We start from the raw sequence: 20,273 nt of genomic DNA, 5'->3' as shown, positions 1-20,273 counted from the left end.
GTTTATGCCTGACCCATTCTTTTATCGTATACTCGCGCCACGCGTTTTCGCCATACTCACATGTCGTCCTTAAAGCTTGGTCACTGCTTATTACAGCAAAGCTGTGTTCTACCCGCAAAAGGTTTCATCTGTGGGAAAAGACTCCAATGCGTAAGACGACGAGCGCATGCGTCCGGCTAATCAAGCATAGAGCTCAGAATTCCTTTAAGGAAACCACAAAATAAACATCGCAACCGCATTATGCATAAGGCGCCTGTAAATAATGCCACCCCTCCCCCCTCCTGGTTAAGATTATGTTTGCAGATTATCTGTGAAGGCTGGGCAGGACTATAGTCACTAAATAGAGCACTTCTTGCCCAAGACGCTGAGCGCATGCGCCAGGCTAGGCAGGACCAACCTTTTGCCGCCAGAGAAGCCGAGCGAAGGGCCAGTAGATAAGGTATTATACCCCTGTCAAACGTGCCTATTTAAGTGCACTTCCGCCGAGTGCACTCGGGCTTCCCAAGTGACACTTAGGCTGCGCGCTGCTAAACGACGAAATAAAGTGCCCTTGGCCGTGATGTCAGTGACGATAGCCGGCGTAAATATTACGCAAAATTACTTGAAATCCCCCCTCTTTATCACGTGAGGAATATTGTAAACAATTCGTTGTGTTTGAATTGTTTAAAATCGCAATCGGCGCATCGCACAAGACCACAAAAACAGAGTCGGGACGGCGACTGAACACCGGCGCTTTTATCTTCACTGTTATTCACTGCGCAGTGAATGACGTACAGCTGCATTATTGTTCGGGGGAAATTATCTGAAAGCGTTGAATACAACGGAAATAGGCTGAAACACGAACACAATCACAGGGCCACAAGAAACCACCTACGAGAACGCCGCAGAGAACGGCTGCCATGGAGCAAAACACCCACCAGGCGGCGCTGGCACGTTGTTGAGAGAGAGTTATTTTCTTATTTTTCGTCGCTGCTTCAATTTTTGTAAAGGTAAATAAGCAATATATCTATAATTAACTTTTAACGTTACTTATTATCATCCAAACGCTCGTGGTTTTACGTTAATTTTTCCGATTTTCGGACTTCTGTTCACGAGATTACTCACTCGGCGAGCTGGCCCCGGTAAAGTGTGTTTGGGGACCACACTCAGCTTAAAGTGCGTTCCTTGTAAAGTGTCATTCGCGTTTGCCGTTTAGCTGCTTCCGAATGACATTTTATCCAAGTGCACTCCGTGTAAGTGCACTTAAATAGGCACGTTTGACAGGGGTATTAGAGTACCGCCGCTGAGGCATCCAAGTCCCAATCGCAGCATTTCGTCGTTCACCTGTGTTTCGAAATTGCCGCATCTATGGCCTCGCCATTAACTTCGACCGGGTGGTTTGTTAACACCACCGAAGGCGCAGCACAAGGGCATCTTTGGACACACTTCTGCTGCTGAAATGCCGTTACACGCGTTATCTTTGAGTCTCATTCGGAACGACGTCACTCGGGTGCAGCCGCAGAGCTGGGAGGACAAGCTAAGGCTACCAGGACCGACTAAAACGCATAAACAAAATGGCGGCGCCCTTGAACCGTCACAGTGTAAATAAGTAATGCGAACTGACCAATGATCAAGGCGGTAGCACGGTACAATAGGGGAAAAGAGTTCCGATACTCTATACCCTTATCTAATGACACTAGCCCAGCGCAAGCGAAAAGCCCGCCGAGACGACGAGAAACATTTCACACTCTCCCCTTCACCATTTCTAGTGCTTTACAACAGCTTTGCTGGACATCCACTTTCACAGGGCGGGATGGCGACCAATTTGTTCACCATGGTTTCAAGCGTTACCTCGTGGCGATTCCAACCGCGCGACCCGTCCGCACAATATCAAGCTGACCATACTGGTCGCCTCCGCAACATTCGTATACTTATTCCACCGAGGAGTGAGAGATTCAATTAAAACGAATTTAAAATTAAAACAGCCGTCCGGTTGCATGACGAATGCTGTGTTTCCGGGGAACTAAATGTGTTGAAGTTTCACAGCCGGTGAAACATTTCTTGTCAGAAATTTGATAGGCAAAGCAAGCGCCTGAATACATTTACAGTAATAATTCTACGCGGAGCAGTTAACAGATTCCCTGACGAATTCACCGATTTGATAGAACTCAACACATCTTGTTTTGTAAATGTCGCTCGATAACAACAATTTCAAACCGAGGTGCTTAAATTAGCTGATGATGAGCTATTCCACAGTGAACAATTCATTATCTTAGACGACCAGTCGGCATATAATGGACCTTTACGAACTGTGATCCTTCCTTCGCCTCGTTTTACAATCGCTTATTGCGCAATCCTTGCCATAGGCCACTTAGTGCGACACGGAGCTTATAACCGTGACAGCTGCTTAACCATCGGGATCTTTGCTTACTGAAGTCAAAATTATCCTTAATTTGCGTACTGCGCATACCTCCGATGTACGCTGTTCCTGCCTTTTTTTTTTTTTCTTGCGGCAGTATACCCGTTGGCATAAATACTATGTCACAGGTATAGATTAACTCCCGTTTCGCGAAAGAAACGCAAGGAGGGAGTGATGATGGGGTCCCCAAATCCACCAATAAAGGTCAAGTGGTCTGCCAGGGTGGAGGCCTGTGCCTCAGAGGCTGTTCCTGTTGCATGCTTGCATAAAAATACGTAAATTTATTACAGCGAAGCTGTTTATGGCTAGAGTACCACGGTATATTTGTATACGTGGGCGAAAACTCCCAGCGCTATACACGTAAAAGCAGGCCCTTACTCTTGTTTGCGTATTCACCATGGCCTTGTCTCCGCGTATTGAGGAAATGGGTATCGTGAGGGATATATAGTCTACAAACGGTATAGTGAGGGAGGGAGGAGCGAGAACCTTCTTGGGGGGAATCAGTTGACTCCAGAGATCTGGAACGGACAGCCCGCCAAAACAGACAAAAACACCCAACACCACACGAAGCACTCACGCGCCGGGCATGCGCTGTACTAAGACAGATTCAGATAAACACGGTACCCACTGTACACCTCACACCGATTCCAGTGATTACCGGAGACCCCCAAGTGTTAGAACTGCGGGGCTACCCCAACATTTACCATACTCTCTGGGCGTACACACAAACCCCGAAGTTCCCCTTATCCGACCCCCACTTGAAGTGGGCGTAGGATTGAACGCATAGCGATGGCCCTGTCCGTACTAGGGCTTCCTTGTGGAAATAAAGTTACTTCTTCTTCTCCCACAGTCACTTTTTGGTGAAAGTCACTGATGGGGGTGGGGGGGGCACTTGAGGAAAGAGGAGCAATAATGCGTACTGGTTTCGTCGTGGCTATAACTCGACCCGATCTGGCTCCCTGAGAGTCTCAGAGCCTTCAGCGGTTGCTTGGGCCGAGGTGGCTGATTCATCCCCACCATCCCGTGACCAGTTAAGTTTCTGTCTGTTTATCTACATTGGTGGGGCACGCCCAGCAGGCTTGCCGATGAAGAGAGTAGGAACAACATCGTGCTCTTGTGACGAAATGACTTTTATTTTCTTTCATGTTGGAGTCATCTTTACTCTTTCATTCCTTTGTCACAAATGAATGACACCTGCATCGATGCGACGTAATGAATGAAAACAGTCGTGATTGGTGATATCTATTTACAGTGAAATTGTTCTGTAACAATGTTTTGTGCTTTTTAAAGACAGGCGCTACGAATAAGGCTTTATGCGCACAAACTAGCGAGGGGTGATCTGTCTCGTTTCCCGAGTGACCGGGAGGGCTCCTCGGGACAAAGATAAGCTGGAAACCACGTGACGCGCAGTGTCACGAAACCCAGAGGGTGACTAGAAACTGTTAAACACTTCTACTACATGACAACATCAAACACTGAAGGTGTTATCACGTGTCAACTCGCGTAGAGAACATGAAGCTCCGCCATCTACACGCCGGATTTGTAATGTCGGTCCAATGGAAAGTTTTGAAATGACAATTGAAACGACAATTGAAAGTTTTGAAACGAGGGAGCTCTGCAGTATCATTTAAATTGTCGGCTCAAAAAATTGCAATTAATTAATCATCGGGTCATTTGAGTTTACCATGCGCTATTCTCGGCGTGTATGGATAGCGGCCGTTTCTTTGAATCGCAAGTAATTCGGGATACAAGTTAACAAAACCATCAGAATCTTCCGTCTGAGCGCCAGTCTTCTTGAGTAAACCAGTCATAACAGTATGCTCGTTTGGGAGCATTCAAGCTCAAACAATATACACATCTGGTCCCTCTCTCAACTCTGACCAGCAGTCTGCTGTCCCACCGGGATACTGAAAGGTAATTTTTTGCCTTGTACGCTTAACGCACTCGCGTCTGGGCTTTTCGAAGCATCGGGCTCTCATCCGGCCACCTGTTGCTTCAAAGACGTGCAACAATTTGTCCTTGGTATGAGTTTGTATTACTAGCGCTTGAGCACCATGACCGACAATCGACCGGCAACACACGTTGCCGTCTTCAGTTGCTCATACACACTCTGCGCATCTTAGCACAAATGCACCCACATAGTTCGCATTGAGCTCTTGGTTTTGGACGATTTATATGCCCTTCCCGATGAGTCACCATTGGGAAAATACGTGTTAGGCTCTCCAGTATCCCCTTAGCTGCGGGGGACTCGCCTGATAACATATTCCTGACTCACGGGCTTAAAAAGCATCGTCTACTAACACGGAAAGTTTTACAAATCAATGGGAAGCTTCCCTACGGCCGAGTTTGCTTCTTTTAGCAATATATCACATCTTTACTGAACTAAAAAATAAACAATAAATGCACTTTAGTTCATCTAGTTTTCATTAGATGGCGCTAGCGGTCTACCATGCGAGAGTTTTATTTCTTTATTTCAATACAGAAGTGATACATTTCTAAAGTAAGCGAACTAGGCCGTTGTGCACACTTATATGTATTTGTAAAACTTTTCATATTGGTGCACGATGGTTTTTAAGCCCGTGGGCATGAAGTTGCAAGTCCCATAGGAATGTTAACAGGCGAGTGCCCCCTTAATATTACGCCGATACGCTGTTGAACTTAATCGTACCACCCTTCATGCAAATTAAGCCCTACAGTTACTGACGAGTAGTGGCTGGGCAAGGAGTGAACAAAAGACGGCGATCGAGAAAAAGGAATCAGTGTTGTCAACCATTTTTTGCGGTTATCCTACAGTCGATACTGAAAACACTTGTCCCCATATAGCTCGCTGACGTCTCCGGCTTATTTTTTTGTATCATCGTTATTCCATTGTCTTTATTGTCTTTGTCCAAAGATCACAACGAGAGCTACGAGTATTCATTTTTTTTGTTTATTTAGTAGACAAACGTTTCCCCCTCTGTTTTTGATTGAAAGTCGAGCCTAAGTCCTGCGAGACACCAACAAGGGTTGAAGTTTGGCCCTATGCGTAGGAAAATTTGCTTGCTTACAAAAACTTTATCGAAGCAACAGATTTAGCTGGGTAGCTCCTATGTAATCAGCAAAGCTAACTGATGCACTATCGAACCTTGCTAGACCCAACCAACCTTCGCCCTAATGGCGATATGTTCAAACTTGAGTTTGTCGTAAATTGGCTCAACGTTATTCTAACCACTTGTTGCAGCGGGTAAGATACATCGAAGCGCTAAAATTTACTTGACTGCTGTATCTTCCAGCAGTTCTGCCTACTGTTTTTTTTTTTCTCTCGTAAGCTTGGAACATTTAACGCTTGCCTCTTTGACCACGACATCTTAATGCCATTTTTTGTGTACCTTAATTGCGTATGTGCTATCTCCTTGTTTACCGTTCGTTCCTCACAGGACACTCATTAGGTGCTCACATTAGAAGTATTGCTATCTGGTCACGCAGTATTTTACAGCACTGCATTTTTAGTGCCTGTATCGAAGATAAAAAACCTGTGATTGTGTTCCCTCAGCACAAATGCAAAGTAATGCTCCAAATATCTCACATATCCGTTTTGTGGAGAAAATAATAGCCGCAGAATCCATTACTTCTCAAGCAGAAGAACAGCAAAACTGAGGGGGCAGTGAAAAACATTTTGTTTCTGCTGCTTTCCCCTGTCACTTCTTTTCCCCGACAGGCATGTCTATGGCCAGCCACGCTCTTTTGTGTCAACACTGCGGAACCGTCAACATGCGTCTTGTCGTGAAACCATGATCAAATTGTATACCCGTGTATACGTGTCTAGCTGCAACAGAGCATGACCCAAAATGACAAAGTCTGCAATTGACTGCAATTGTCGGTAAACGCACACTCCAAAGGTCTATTGCACATGCGCAGTCCCGTTAAACAAAACCATTTGTTCACTCGGCTTTTTCAAGCACTCCGTGCTCCAGTTCTACAACACTGTGATGTAGTTGAACTACAATGGTTCTGCAACATCCTCCTCCAACACATTTTGGTGATAGTGAGCAAAAATAATTGTCAATATGAGAACTTGTGGCATTGAAAAACAACAATGAAAACATACAGCACTATTTTGTATGTTTAAAAATGAAAACAGAAACAGTACTGGCGAGCACGAATTTGAAAGTGGAATACCACACCGTGTAAAAAGAAAATGACAACGAGATGGGGACGCAGCACGTATTTCATCCCAATACGCGACGGCAACAAATCACCATAACTACGCATAGGACGTTGCGCCCCCGCGCCGGCGCTGCCCCCATCGATTCCACAGTTTTCTCGTCTCGCATGACGTTGTCGCTACCACGGGGACAGGTGTAGATGCCCGCCGTAGCATCATTAGCTGCTGTGGAGGCTCGAGGCGCAGAGATTCCTGTGCTGGGGCTGTCCAAAAGATCCCCCTACTTCGAATTCCCGTGAGCGACGGTTGGATGCCCCTCGCCCTGGCGACAGCGCCAGAGGCGTCGCACACCCTGGTGGGTGCTTCTGCAGAGCCGGGTGCTGGCACGACCTCCAGACAATGTTCTTTGTACAAGTCGGCAGCCAAATGACTGCGGGGGCTGCCGGCAGGGTGTTCTACTGCACGTGGGTCCATCCTATCCATGTAGATCATTCTGCAATGGCGCTTCTTTCCGGACAGCTCGAAGGAGGCCCGTTTCGTTTTCGGGCAGGTCGCCGAGAAGCTCTTCTCTGCAGCCCCGCGGCCAGTTCATCGCACAGGAGCAGGCGTGGTCGTGAGCTACCGCTTGACGATGACGTTGAGCGAGATGCCGTCGTGGACGGCCACTTCGGCGGCGTCCAGGTAGGTGTCGTTGTTGTTGTTGCCACCACTGCTGCTGCCGTAGGGCCCGTCGCAGGGGCCCCCGGCCGAGGGCGACGAGGCGTCGTCCTTGGACCACTCTTGCTCCGTGGCCGTGGAGAAGACGACGAAGATGAGCGCTGCCAGGAACTGCAGGCCTCCGCTGATGACGCTCACCGCGTACAGGGGGGTCATGTGGTCATGCCGGATTTTCTGCGAGAATTGTGGAGCAGGAAATACTCACTGAACGCATCCACAGCACCAACGTTAAGGCAATTACAGTGAAGGAAAATAGAATTTTGAGTGAAACACTGCAAGTGGCCCTGATGGAATAGTCAGCAAAGCGCGTCCCCGCTTACTCAACCAGTCCAGACCTTCAACCAATGCAGACCAATCCAGACTTTCTAGCCCGCATTATTATTATTTATTGATCTGGTAGCCCCTAGTGGGGCCGTTACAGCGTGTGTACGCTAAAAAAATGAGAGAAATTACTCTAACGAAGCCTCTTAACCCTATATGGAGAAGCATTGCCATATGCAAAACGAAGTGTCAAATTTGGGAACAGATACAATATGCAGACAGCGGCCAAGCTATACCGACAATTGCAGACAAGCAGCAAGTGTTCAACGACAATGTGCGCATAGCGCAGCCTGTAGGAAACAAAAAAAAAAAGAAAAGGAAAGGCCCCAGTGGTCAAGCAAAATCTACGCAAACAAGCGACAAGTGTTCGGCAAGAGAATGCGCAGAAACTATTTCGTGAAATGTGGGTTACAGCAAGTTGGTAACACAGAAAAAAAAAATGAAATGCAAGAGCACAGCCGCCAAACACTCTACCATCAATGGAAAAAAAGATGCAGCAGCTACAATTACTTTGAAATGAGAAATGACGGATCAAAGACGACTCAAACTGATTAACTGTAACGGAGGCAATTGCAGCTTGTTGAAGTGCATTCCAGTCTTCTATTGCTCTCGGTAGGAATGAGTATTTAAAACTGTGTACCCTGGCTTTGATTGCGAGAAACTGGCCCCCGTGACTACTTCTGATTGATTGTAGGGTTTAACGCGCCGACGCAACGCAGGCGATGAGGCGCGCCGAAGTGGAGGGCTCCGGATTAATTCTGACCACCTGGGGATCTTTAACGTGCGCCGAAATCTCGTACACACCGGCGTTTTTGCTTTTCGCCTCCATCAGAAAAGCGGCCGCCGCGGCCGGGAATTGAACCCGCGACCTTGTGCTCAGCAGCGCAACGCCTTAGCCACTGAGCCACCGCGGCGGGTCCCGTGACTACTTCTGATGGTGCGAGCGTTCCTATGTTTTAAATACGAAGGAGTGTCCAGGATTAAGGATTAAGGAGCGTCCAGGATTAAGGCGAGGTAGGTTAAGTTGGGCTAGCGTGTCACTAACCAAATCTTGGCAGAATAAACCTAGCTGCTCGCCTTTGCATTTTCTCGTTCTTATAAATGTGATATCTCTTATACGGATCTTATATTAGCACAGTCTGGTGTACGCCGCACAAGCGTCCAATATGCCCTTAGCTTTATTTTGGTTGATAGCAGTTTTAATTTTCTTCTTAAAAACCGCAGCTTCTTCTTTGCAGCGCTGCATAAGTGATTAATACGGGCTTTCCAACAAAAGCCTTCAGACAGAGCGACACCCAAGTATTTAAAATTCGTTACCTGCTGTAACTCATGCCCGTCTAATTTGTATGAAACGACAACACGTTTTCTACGGTTTTTGTGACGGTCTTTTACAAGGTTTTGCTGTAGTTAATTTTCATTTTCCGTTTATTTCATTAGCTGCTTATGTCATCTAGTGCAGCGTTTAATGCGAGTTGATCTTCACGATGAGATATTCTTGAATATACAGGGCAATCGTCTGCGAATAATCGAGGTTGAATATTATATGAAACACTTTCTGCAATGTCGTTAATCTAGCACACAAAAAGCACCAGGCCGAGCACGGTACAGAAGGCTGCTCCTTACGTTTCATACATTTCTCACAAACATCGCAATGCGTGTATTCTACGGGGGCTAAAATTACATTCATTATTATCTGCAAAATCCACTTTTAGACATTTAGAGCTTGCGTTAGGGCTTGGACACCCCTTGTATTAATGCGCAATAGGGCACGACGTGCCAAAATTAAGAATTGAAAACACGAACTTAAAATTTTGTTTGTATTGCATTCCCTATTTGTAATGTTCTGAAATTCCAAATATTTCTTTATGGCCGTAGATAAAGGCGTAACCTGATTGCTTCGGACCGAGTCCCGGAGCTTCAGGGCACTTGCAAATGCCCTTTTCAGTCCGTGAGAGTTAAGGCCTCATTAGGATTTTTTTAGTATTACGAAAGCGCACTGTCCGCCCGTGTTCATGCCCTACCCAAATGGCCGATTAGGGTTTATTGCTTTGAAATAACAAATGGGCTATGTGTTGCACAATCTTGCTGACCAATTTATACCGCGTATGGTTTTTCAGCCAGTGAAAAAACTTCGGAAACACGATCGTTGTCTTTTTTTGTCTCTATCAAAATTTTGCAGCCTTAGTGTCCAGCAAGCGAGCCCGTCCCTCCGAGCGTATAACAGCGAAAGCATCGTGTGTGGGACCCACCACACAACTGTTTATAATAAGTAAAATTTGTTTTCTATACGCTCGGATTTGTCTTCGGTATTCGTGAAATGGCCTATGTAACTGTTCTTTGTCATGTAAATTGTAATCCCGATGCAAATTTTGAGCAAGCACCTTATTCATGAATGCTGTAGATGTTGTAGTCTTCGTGGCTGATTGCTAATATCGAGGCCAACAATATTTAAAAAACCCTGAATACCAGTCTCTGACGCCAATTCAATTGAATCGCCAGACTCCGAAACAGGTTACGAGTGATTGCTCCATAGTTAAAGAGCGAATGGGGAGGATTGCGTGTACCTGCCGCTCCGTGCACGTGCGGCGTGAGTTCAGCTCCATTTGTTACGAAGTTAGAACTTCAAGGAGGAGGACAGCAATAGAAGGAAGTAGAGAATCTCCCACAATGAAACAAGTAGGCGCATTGCTATAAACAACATTATGCCGTCAAGATTACTGGTTGCGCTTTTGAGCATTTTTGTGATACGAATTTTGCAAGGAACACGTGCTACTACTGCCAAGCAGCTGGTTGTTCTTGGAACCCCTTATCAGTCGCTGCTCTATGAGAATGACCTCAACAGATCAAAAGCTCAACCAGATAGTGAACAGGCGTCAACAAAGCCTTTGCGTATTCTTAAAAATTTCGCTAGGCCTATCTTTTCACAGGGAATTAGAATGAGCAATGGCTGCCCCGAAAGCAGATTTGAACAACAGCTTGGCTCGACATACGATCAAACAAAAAAAAAAGGCAGCATCTCCACTCCGTGGAGGATGGCGCGGTTGCGGACTACGGGTACTCGAAATGACATCCAAGTTGCGCCCCGACCGTCATCCGATTTGAGCCGTGAGTTGCATCTTGATTATTCCTTATAAATGAAACTGCAACTCACGACTCAAATCGAATTTCGCGTAATTTTCGCTTGATGGTGGTGTGCGCACGGATTGACGCGGACGGACATTGGGAGGTCCTGAGGTACTCCGCACCGTTACAGGCGAGGGAGTAAGCCATTTGACTTCCGGGTACTGACTTACGGTCGTAGCCCAATAGGTATGACGACTGGCACTAACTCTGTCTGGTCTGCCAGACACAGGCTCGAATCCTTCCGGTGCCTGTGTGATTTTTTGCGATTTTAAATGCTATGCGCACGGACGTGGACGGACATTGTGCGGTCCTAAGGTACTCCGCACCTAAATAAAATGCGATTTCCGCTCTTATGTCCACGGTCTTTCTTTGTGTATATGTAAAGATGTTCTACCTGTTTTGTAATGATGTGTTTTCGCGCCTACTCTGTGTATTTTCTGCACTTGTTCAATAAACCACTTTTAAACCGCTTCCAAACTGCAAAGGGAGCCGAGAACTTGCCGGCTTCCTACTTCACTCCAGAAAGAAACAAATAAGCCTCAAACTCCAAACATAACGCCGTGTGAAATGCCATACGCGCGTTGGGTAATCCCGTTGCGCAGAACACATTTCTCGCGCCTGATTGTGTGTTAGGGTTCATTCTTCCCTAACTTTGTGTCTTTGGGCCTAACGGTTGGTAATTCAGGTACGTTACACAGATGCCCTAACAATCGGAGGGCCATGTGCATTACTAAGTCCCGTCACTTTCCTCGCATTGGCACGCATAGCTGCTCACTGAAAACCTCTGTGCAGCTCTTCACGCATGGAGGGCGCCTTTAACAAGTAGAAGACCGTGGGTATTGGGAAGTGCGAAGTGCGGCGTATTAAAAACCTTTTTAACGGTGCTTCTTCTTACCCAGGTATTGAAGATGTGGTTCATCATGGGGTAAAAGGTCAAGTTTCCCAGCGATGTCATTGCACCCGACAGGCCCGCAATGATTCCCGCGTACTGCGGCGAGATATCCAGAGGGTTCACCATGTAGCCTGCACACAGACGATACGGGAAAAATGAGATAGATACTGCGTTAATGCACTGACGAGGTCAGCCTGACATGCTGTTTATTCTCTCTCTGTCTCTTAGTCCGGTGGGTATGATGATGATGATAGCGATTATTATTATGGCAGTGATGGCGATGTATTCACGCACTAAAAATATCGGATGATCTGTAGCGTTCTGTTTTAGGTGCGCAAGCTCAACTCCCCTGTGATTGCATTTTCTACTGTCCAGACAACAGGCTGACGCTAAGACTGACCCCACCGCCATTTTCGACTTGGCGCACCTTATTTATTACGCAGCGCTGCATGACACCTGCCCCATTCCGGAGCGAAGGCCATAAAATTGAACTGTGGCAAGTTGACACTTAATATGAAGTTATTTTTGGTAGGTCGGTCGGTCGGTCGGTCGGTTGGCTGGTTGGTCTCAATATCCCACTACACGCATCTTCCTCGAGAACAGTTTGACATTTCGTTTTCAAAATACAGCATCGTCTCCTTCCTCGTTTTTTTCCCAATGTCTTTTTCTTATCTCTGTCTAGTTTTATACGAACTGTAGGTTGCTCGAACGTGTGCACACCAAGGGCCACTTTTTTCAGACGATGCCCTGTGGAAATTTCGTACCACTTAGGCTGCTATCTACGAATAATTGAATTTTTTTTTTCTGTTTTGTAACCGCATATACTCATCACTATGACCTTTTTTGTTCTGCAGTGGTGACCTTCAAGTCATTTATGTGTACCATTTATTAAAATGTTCAAAATGGCCATTTTGTGCCATTTTTTTTCTGAATCATGTAAAACCCCCAGAGGGTTCTTTAGGCGAAAATAGACGATGATTATGTTGAATATGGTAATTATGATGATGACGACGACTATGATAGTAACTTCCATTTTCGCTGGGTACAAAGCATAAACAGATGACCCTGCAGCGCATGTAACGCCTTGTTCGCTTGCTCCGCTGAGTGCTAAAAAAACCATGCACCCCTCCGCCTAACGACGACGATGGTTGAACGCGAAGCTTTCTCCTGACGGATTCTTCGGTTGACTAATCCCATACTGCGAGTATGTCCCACTCTGAATGTACGCACCACTTTTCTAGAATACCCACTGCAACTCTCGGGTGTGCACTGCGTAGGCCTACGTTCAAGTTTGGGGTGTACGACGCGAACAGGCACCTGCTGCTTGGCGTTCAGTGAGCAATTTCTTGAGTGGGTGCCCGTTTGAGGGGTTAAACGCCGACATGTGACGTTCGGCCTAACGTACTAAACAACCAAATGGGAAGTAATGCCTAACGTCTTGTGGCTAACAGCCTTACGACACGCAGAGCAACGCCACTCTTTTCGTGACGGATTCTTTGGTTGTCGTCTGAGTTTTCCAAACCGCTTCGACCGCGTCGAAATGGAGCAATCGGATAGACGCCCGGTTCATAACACGGGGGACGCAGGTTCGATTCCGGCCGCGGAAAGCTGTTCTTTTTTGTTGTTGTTGTTGTTCTTTCACTTCAACCACGGTCTTTCGTCATCATCGTCAGAGAAGGTTGCCTTTTCTGCAGCGCGCATTGGCGTACAGCGGCATCTGTGAGAACTATACAGCTTCGCTTTAACAAGAGAGAACTCCTTCGGATGTGTAAAGCCACACTTACCGGCTACTGCTAGCTCCCGAATGGACATGGCGAAGAAGTAAAGTACCATGGCGAAGCCAGTCGGTCCGACGTACACCATCGACAGAAACAGAACGGCTTCTGTCAGCAGGCCTGCGGAAAAAGTGCGGTTGGGCTTAATAGGAGCCTGCACCTAAACTAATATAACGAGTCAATCTCCCTTGTGCCTGGAAGCACTGTGGTTGTCGCCAAGCCAGATGAGCTCTCCGCGATTGGTAAATACTTTCCAGTTCCTGCTTCGCCTTTATGATTTTAATTGATGGGTCTATCGAGTGCTTTTATTGCTGCAAGGGAGAGGAACTTCTTCAGCGGTGGCGATATTGCTTCTGTGACGTCACATAAGCACACACAAAAAAGCCCAGATTTTGCAAAAAATGAGGAAAAGAGATACATTTTTACATAAATTTAAATTATGCCGTGTGCGTAGAGCAGTAATATGTGGCTCCGATATTTCGTAGTTACTTAATCTAGGACTGTACGCGCTTATATATCATGTTTTGATTTGTTTAAATGTTTAAATTTGTTTAAATTGTTTAAATGTAACTGAAAATTATTCAGGGGATCCCTTAAGGGGGGAGGCTGGTCTTAGACAAACCTTTTTATTTTTCAAGCTATTGAGATGAAAACTTCCAAACAGATGTATTTCAGCATTCTGATTTCAAATATCAATTTAGATTTTGGATATCACAAGTAGTTCTAATTTCATACAGATTTCATTGTGAAAAGCCTATCCCCGATAAAAAAAATCTCCTTTAATGATTCTTCTAAACTGCACTTCATTGCATTGTTTAGCAACCAGGGAGTACAATAAAAGTATTCCCATGCTTCTAGCCTTCCTACAACCAATTGTATGAGGGTTCAAACAACGAGGTTTGAACCCTCATACAACGAAGTTTGTTCAAACAACGAAGTTCAATATTGTTCAATAGCTTGAAAAATAAAAAAGTTTTGTCTAAGATCAGCCTCCCCCCTTAACAACGGTGTGACATAAAAAAACTAACTACCTGCTTTTCCCGGTTTCTTCTCGGCCAACTGTTATAAAGTTAGAATACGACTATCCGCAGAAAAAGTATGAGGGTCCTTGTGTGTAAAAATATAGAAAAGCGGCCGAGTACAATAAAAATGTTTGGAGAAACTCCTACGGTAGGAATTACCTCCGCTATACATCGATACGCAATAGAGTCAGCTTTACTGTTACGAAAAATGCGTTGCTAAAAAGGCCCTTTTTAGACAATATGAGCAGCCTGACACGAAAGTAGGAATACTCAAGGGCCTTTTATTCAATGTTAGAATAAGACTATGTTTTCCCATGGAAAGATATAAACTGAGCCCCTTTAGAGTCAGCTTCACTGTTATGCCAAATACCTTGCTAGAAAATATTTTCGACGGCAATATAAGGAGTCTAATATTAAGGCATGTAGGTTCTGGCACATTTATAAGTACAGTGAAACCTCGTTAAACCATACTTGACGGGTACGCGAAGAAAGTACTTACTAACCGACATTACGGTTTATCCGAATGCATTAGGGTTAAAGGGAAACCGAGTTGGGGATTCGTCTTAACTACGCATAAAAAATTGGCTGTGGCTTAACTCAGTTACGCCTGGGTGTGCGCAGAGAGAGGTACAGTTAATGTTATTGTTTAGCTTGGTTTTCTATACGGTTACGACGCTTCTCGAGGCGTGCGGCTCGTTCTTCCTCCGTCTCCTCAGCTCGCTGCCTCCTCTTGGTTTCGTTCCGACGACGATGCCTGACGATGAATCCCACCACCGCCCCTTCTATATATACGATTTTTTCTATTTTCTATTTATTATAAATTTTATATATTTTAATTTTTTTTGGTGCGGCCACCGGTCACAGCGAAACGGCGAGAATACGGCAATTGTAGCTCTCGTTACAAAATAATCTACGGCTTATGGGGATACGGTTTAACGATATTCCACTGTACTTGCATACGACCCCGTGTATCCCTATAGAGTGCTATACACCGAGTCCTTTTAGAGCAGGCTTCACTATCACTAATGAATTTTTGGTAAGAATTTTAGGAGTAATATTAAAATTCTGACGTCTATGTATGAAGGCTCTTATGAGGCAGCTCATATGACCCCCCATGGATGTATAGTAACAAGACTATGTACATCGTGACCTTTGAAAGTGTGCTTCTCGACTGTACAAAAATGCTGTAATGGGGGGAGATAGTTTTATGGGGCAATATAGGTGGTTTATGGGGCAATACGCAGTCCGTGGGGCCTCTTATTGGGATCATTTTCTTATGCGGTGAAACTGTGGCACATCGAGCGTGATGCAGTCACCACACAAATGACAGGTTGCTCCAGGGAAATATGTGTGGGTAGTCTTTCCCATAAGGTAATCGCCACGGGTAAAGGCTTCTTAGTAATGTGGCCGAGCCTGCTATCAGTTACATGCTCGCTGCTTCACTCCAGATCCCAGAAAATGAATCGACGGGCGCTCGAGTCGCATAGTTCGGGTGTCTTACCTGTGCCTCCGAACGTCTTTCGCACAGTTGACGTCGTCATCATGTTCTTCTCCTGAAGTGCATCGGCGACGAATCCACTGAGCATTACTGAGATCATCATTAGTAAGTAGGGGATCTCCTTGGCATACCGAACCTGGAGAGACAAGGTCAAGAAAACAAAATGTAATACAACTCGGAGTGCCGGAAACGTGCAAATAACGATCATGGCAACGTCACGCTCTGTTTGTTCCGGCTTTCATTCGAAGCATTCTTATTGAGCATTCATTGATCTGAACTCATCAATCTGAACTCTGAGAGCTTGTGTACGATGTCGGTTGCACTTTTCTTCGCAAGGACAGGACTCTGATGCTCCGCGAGTTCTGCAAAGCTACAGCGACAAAAATTTGTATCTTTTTTGCTTTTTTTCACTCAGCACCTTATTAACCGAACAACCCCATCCCATTTTTCACTCGCAAGCTTCCCAAACGGGGCTACTAGGAGGTGACGCGGGAGGCAGAGCGGCGCACCTCGTCATTGTAGTACCACTGTACGATGTGCAGCAGAGTGTTGTAAGTCCACGTCCTGCCAAACGAGGCCAGCAGTATCGCCCACACGGGACCAGAGGACAGGATGGACCGCATCGGGACGCTGGTCGGAAGCTGCTCCGTCCGCGTGTGATTGAGCGGTAGAACGAGACAAAAAAGAGGGAGGCAAACAGAGAAAGAGCATTAGGGCATCGTGCTCCGACTACTTATTTCTTTGATTACCGAGCCTACACGTAAACACACTGCGTTACTTTGTGGCCTACTTGACGTTGTTCTCCCCATCTTCCGAGCATCCATTAGCAGCCATTACGCCACTTTTTTTTTTTTTCGTCGCAAAAATCTCGGTTCTTTCTTTATGTGCCCACGTAAGCTGCCGGATTACAGTGTGCATGCTTGTTTGGCTGTTCAAAACTTTCCCCCACAGCCCTCGCTTTATGTCCCACTCTTTTTTTTTTTCTTTGTTCGCCCCCGTGTCCGGAATACAGGGCGGGTACTTGCCGAGAACGGGATGTGCTCCTGCGCTTGCAGGGAATCGATGATGTAAATCTTCTCCCTTGTCGACACGCCGGGGTGCTTAGCGGGGGACTCGGAGATGAGCAGAAACCACGGCAGCACCCAGAGGATGCCCAGCATCCCTGCGTGCGCGGAAAGAGAAATTGATGTGGAGGAAGAGGCAGAAAGAGAGAGAAAAAGCGGGCGGTCGATGTGTTTTCTCAGCCCAGTGTTGCCGGTAGCCAATGCGGAGCCGAAGCTCGAAGAGAGGAAGAAAAAAAGAATGATCAATGTAGACTCTATAAATGAGGAAATGATGAGCGAAGGAGCTCACCGTACCAGTGCGAGCACCTTTCTTATTCAATTTATCTGGGCAGTCACGGTTGAAATGCATGCTGGAAACCAGTACATTGTGCGCGAACAGAATTAGGGGGATAACGTAGTTAGGAACGAGTGAAGCTCTCTTCTCATAGTTGCGGGCTGTGAGGCGCAAACAATAAGCTTCCCGCTCTCCGCCCTCTTTTTAGGAAGCGGGAAATTTTAAAGTACTGAGTACTGCTTCTTTCCTATCACGCTGCACAGAACCAAACAAAGAACAACAATTGAGCGAATTTTAAACCCTCAGAGCCATAAAACTATTTAGCTAACGCAATTTAGAGAGATGAGAAGCCTAAGACGTCTAATCTGGGAGTTTTTTCTGAAGCACTAAGCTTTTTTCACCGCAATAGAAAAATGGGTGGTTGAATGCTGTTGGCTGCCGTATCGGGAAGTTTTTAAAATCAAAATATGCAGCCTGCAGTATAACGCATGCATTTATTATGGTAAAGCTGAAAAAATCTCGTGTGCTTAATTCTCTTATCGCTGTGGTAAATGACCAAAACTCCATGAAAGTTTGCCTTGACTTTACTACGGTGCGTGTGCTGTGTGTGCGTTCCTGCGTCTGCCAGTGTCTGTGTCCATATCTGCGTTAGTGTTTTATGAGTTTTTGCGTCTTCGCTTATTTCGTTCATTTTCGCCCCTCGCACCTCTCATGTTCATATGTAGTAGCAAGCCAAGCTCGCTGCAAGGCTGACTTCTCTTTATAATTAAAGGCATCCCTCGTCCTTCTCCTCCTCCTACGACTACTACTACTACTACTACTCCTCATCTGCCTTCTAGCAAATATTTTCCTAATATATATTTTTTATCTATATGACAAACCGCGATTTTCTCGCCTTTGGAAGTTTCCCCAAAATAATTTTTAGTAACAAAAGAAATGTTCGTTCCACCAAATCCAAATCTATCTGCCAGAATGTTGAAAGTGTCGAAGAAAGTTCCTCCTTAATGAACATTCGAGAAAACTTATTGAAGAGCCTGCAACCAGAAATGGCTGCCAAATATCAAACCCACCGCAGGTAAAGTCAAACTCGGGAATCAGCATTTACAGCGGATCTGAAGACCAGGGAGCAAGTGACAAGGCCGGAACAGCCACGCGTAAATGCACATCATGTGAAATAGCGTCCTTCGTCCAAGCGGGCACTGTTCCCGAACTGTCTAATGCAACTTTCCAGAGCCACGTCAACAGGCTCTTCCTCCTGGTTTTTCATCCTCCTACTACTCCTCCCTCCACACACAAAATAGCCGCCACTCACCGTAAAAGTAGAGCCCCGCTGTCGAGCTGAAGAGGGTCTCAAACATGGAGAACACTTGGAAACTCAGTAGACTGCCAAAGTGCAACCCTGTGCAAAGGAGCCGAGAACGAAAATATTGTTACCGCACAATTTCTTGTAAAATTCGTGTACCAAAAGTAATGACTTCAAAGAAGAAACACTTGTGCATTTAACAGGCGAGTTATGCTTTGTACGAGCAAGATCTTTCGGGCAAACAATGGACTTAGTGGTACCCAACCAACATCCTTTTTTTTGCGCAGGTGTTCACGCACGGACACATTTGGCACGAACTTCGAAATAAAGTTGCTTTCAAATTTGCTTGTTCCCGGCACCCAACCTAGCTCCATCTGATTTTAAGGCAGGAATAGTAATCTCTCAATCAAGGTTCAATTTATTCAGATAGATTCGTCACCTATTTTTGCTTTTCGCAATAGGTCCGTCTTGGAATAAAGAAACTCGACCACGCACATTCTCTCTATAGCTCTTATTGAAGTTCTCTCTCTCTCTACGTATATATATATATATATATATATATATATATATATATATATATATATATATATATATATATATATATATATATATATATATATATATATATATACTTAAAACAGAAATCCCACCTAGCGGGAATTTTTTCATTTTTGTTCCCACTTTCTTTCTTTCTTCCCATATATATATATATATATATGTATATATATATATATATATATATATATATATATATATATATATATATATATATATATATATATATATATATATATATATATATATATATATAGCGAATCAGAATAGGAAATGAGGGGCTCGTAGAAATAACACAAAAATAAGGGTTGGCAGTCAAGAAAACCTCGGAAAGCAAAGGGTAGGTTCTGGTAGGTCATTGAAAGAGATAAAGAATTTGGAAAGAAAGAAAGCGGAGAAAAAATGCCCGCAAGGTGGGATGATCCGAACCCACGACCTCCAGAATACCGGTCTGGTGCGATAACCACTACGCTACATCCCCCCCCCCCGCCCCCGCTTTCTGGGGTATTTATGTCAATGTAATTTTTTCCTGTGCTTGGGGGTGGTAGCCAGCGCCACTCTGACTTCTCGGGGTGAAGGGGACCTTCTTTTTAATCCCCGCTCCCCGCGCCGTGACTCGAGTGTCTACGACATGTCGAGAGTGGTCAACCAGCGTTGAACCCTCTTAAGCTCCCTATGGCACCAAGACTGCCAGAACAGAGGCCGTGGAGGTCGTGGGTTCGGATCCCACCTGGTGGGCATTTTTTCTCCGCTTTCTTTCTTTTTTTTTCCAAATTCTTTATCTGTTTCAATGACCTACCACAACCTCCCCTTTGCTTTCCGAGGTTTTCTTGACTGCCAACCTTTATTTCTGTATATATATATATATATATATATATATATATATATATATATATATATATATATATATATATATATATATATATATATATATATATATATATATATATATATATATATATATATATATATATATATATATATATATACACATGCCTCGTGTGCATGTGCTGGCATGGGCTAGGGTGGATGGAATATATGTGAGGGGAAGTGGCAACCTAACCTAAGGGATTATATCTACCCAGCGACATCTACGGGTTCACTTCGATCACTCCCGCTGTCCTCTTGACTCTTGAGGAACTGCTCCGTGCGCTACAGGTAGAGTCAGTGGTTATGATACTAACGGC

At 45.2% G+C, this 20,273-nt stretch overlaps 1 protein-coding gene across 2 annotated transcripts in view; it reads right to left on the bottom strand.

Annotated features, from left to right (window-relative positions):
* Positions 1 to 3,510: 3,510 nt before the first annotated feature.
* Positions 3,511 to 20,273, bottom strand: part of LOC144174224 (vesicular glutamate transporter 2.1-like) — a 66,571-nt gene continuing 49,808 nt past the window's right edge. For both annotated transcript variants that reach the window (XM_077702784.1, XM_077702785.1), the window contains exons 6-12: positions 18,541 to 18,627; positions 16,916 to 17,052; positions 16,400 to 16,531; positions 15,894 to 16,026; positions 13,380 to 13,490; positions 11,599 to 11,726; positions 3,511 to 7,433 (exon numbers count right to left, since the gene is read on the bottom strand). In XM_077702784.1, the coding sequence (XP_077558910.1) occupies positions 7,161 to 7,433; positions 11,599 to 11,726; positions 13,380 to 13,490; positions 15,894 to 16,026; positions 16,400 to 16,531; positions 16,916 to 17,052; positions 18,541 to 18,627 (1,001 nt within the window). In that variant the 3' untranslated portion in view covers positions 3,511 to 7,160. The remainder of the gene's footprint in view (positions 7,434 to 11,598; positions 11,727 to 13,379; positions 13,491 to 15,893; positions 16,027 to 16,399; positions 16,532 to 16,915; positions 17,053 to 18,540; positions 18,628 to 20,273) is intronic.

The sequence above is a fragment of the Haemaphysalis longicornis genome, unplaced genomic scaffold (assembly GCF_048455015.1).
Source record: "Haemaphysalis longicornis isolate Haplotype H1 unplaced genomic scaffold, Haemaphysalis longicornis Haplotype H1 scaffold_3, whole genome shotgun sequence".
Classification (NCBI taxonomy): domain Eukaryota; kingdom Metazoa; phylum Arthropoda; class Arachnida; order Ixodida; family Ixodidae; genus Haemaphysalis; species Haemaphysalis longicornis.
The sequence above is the reverse complement of the archived record's forward strand: the minus strand, read 5'-3'. Positions and strand labels throughout refer to the sequence as shown.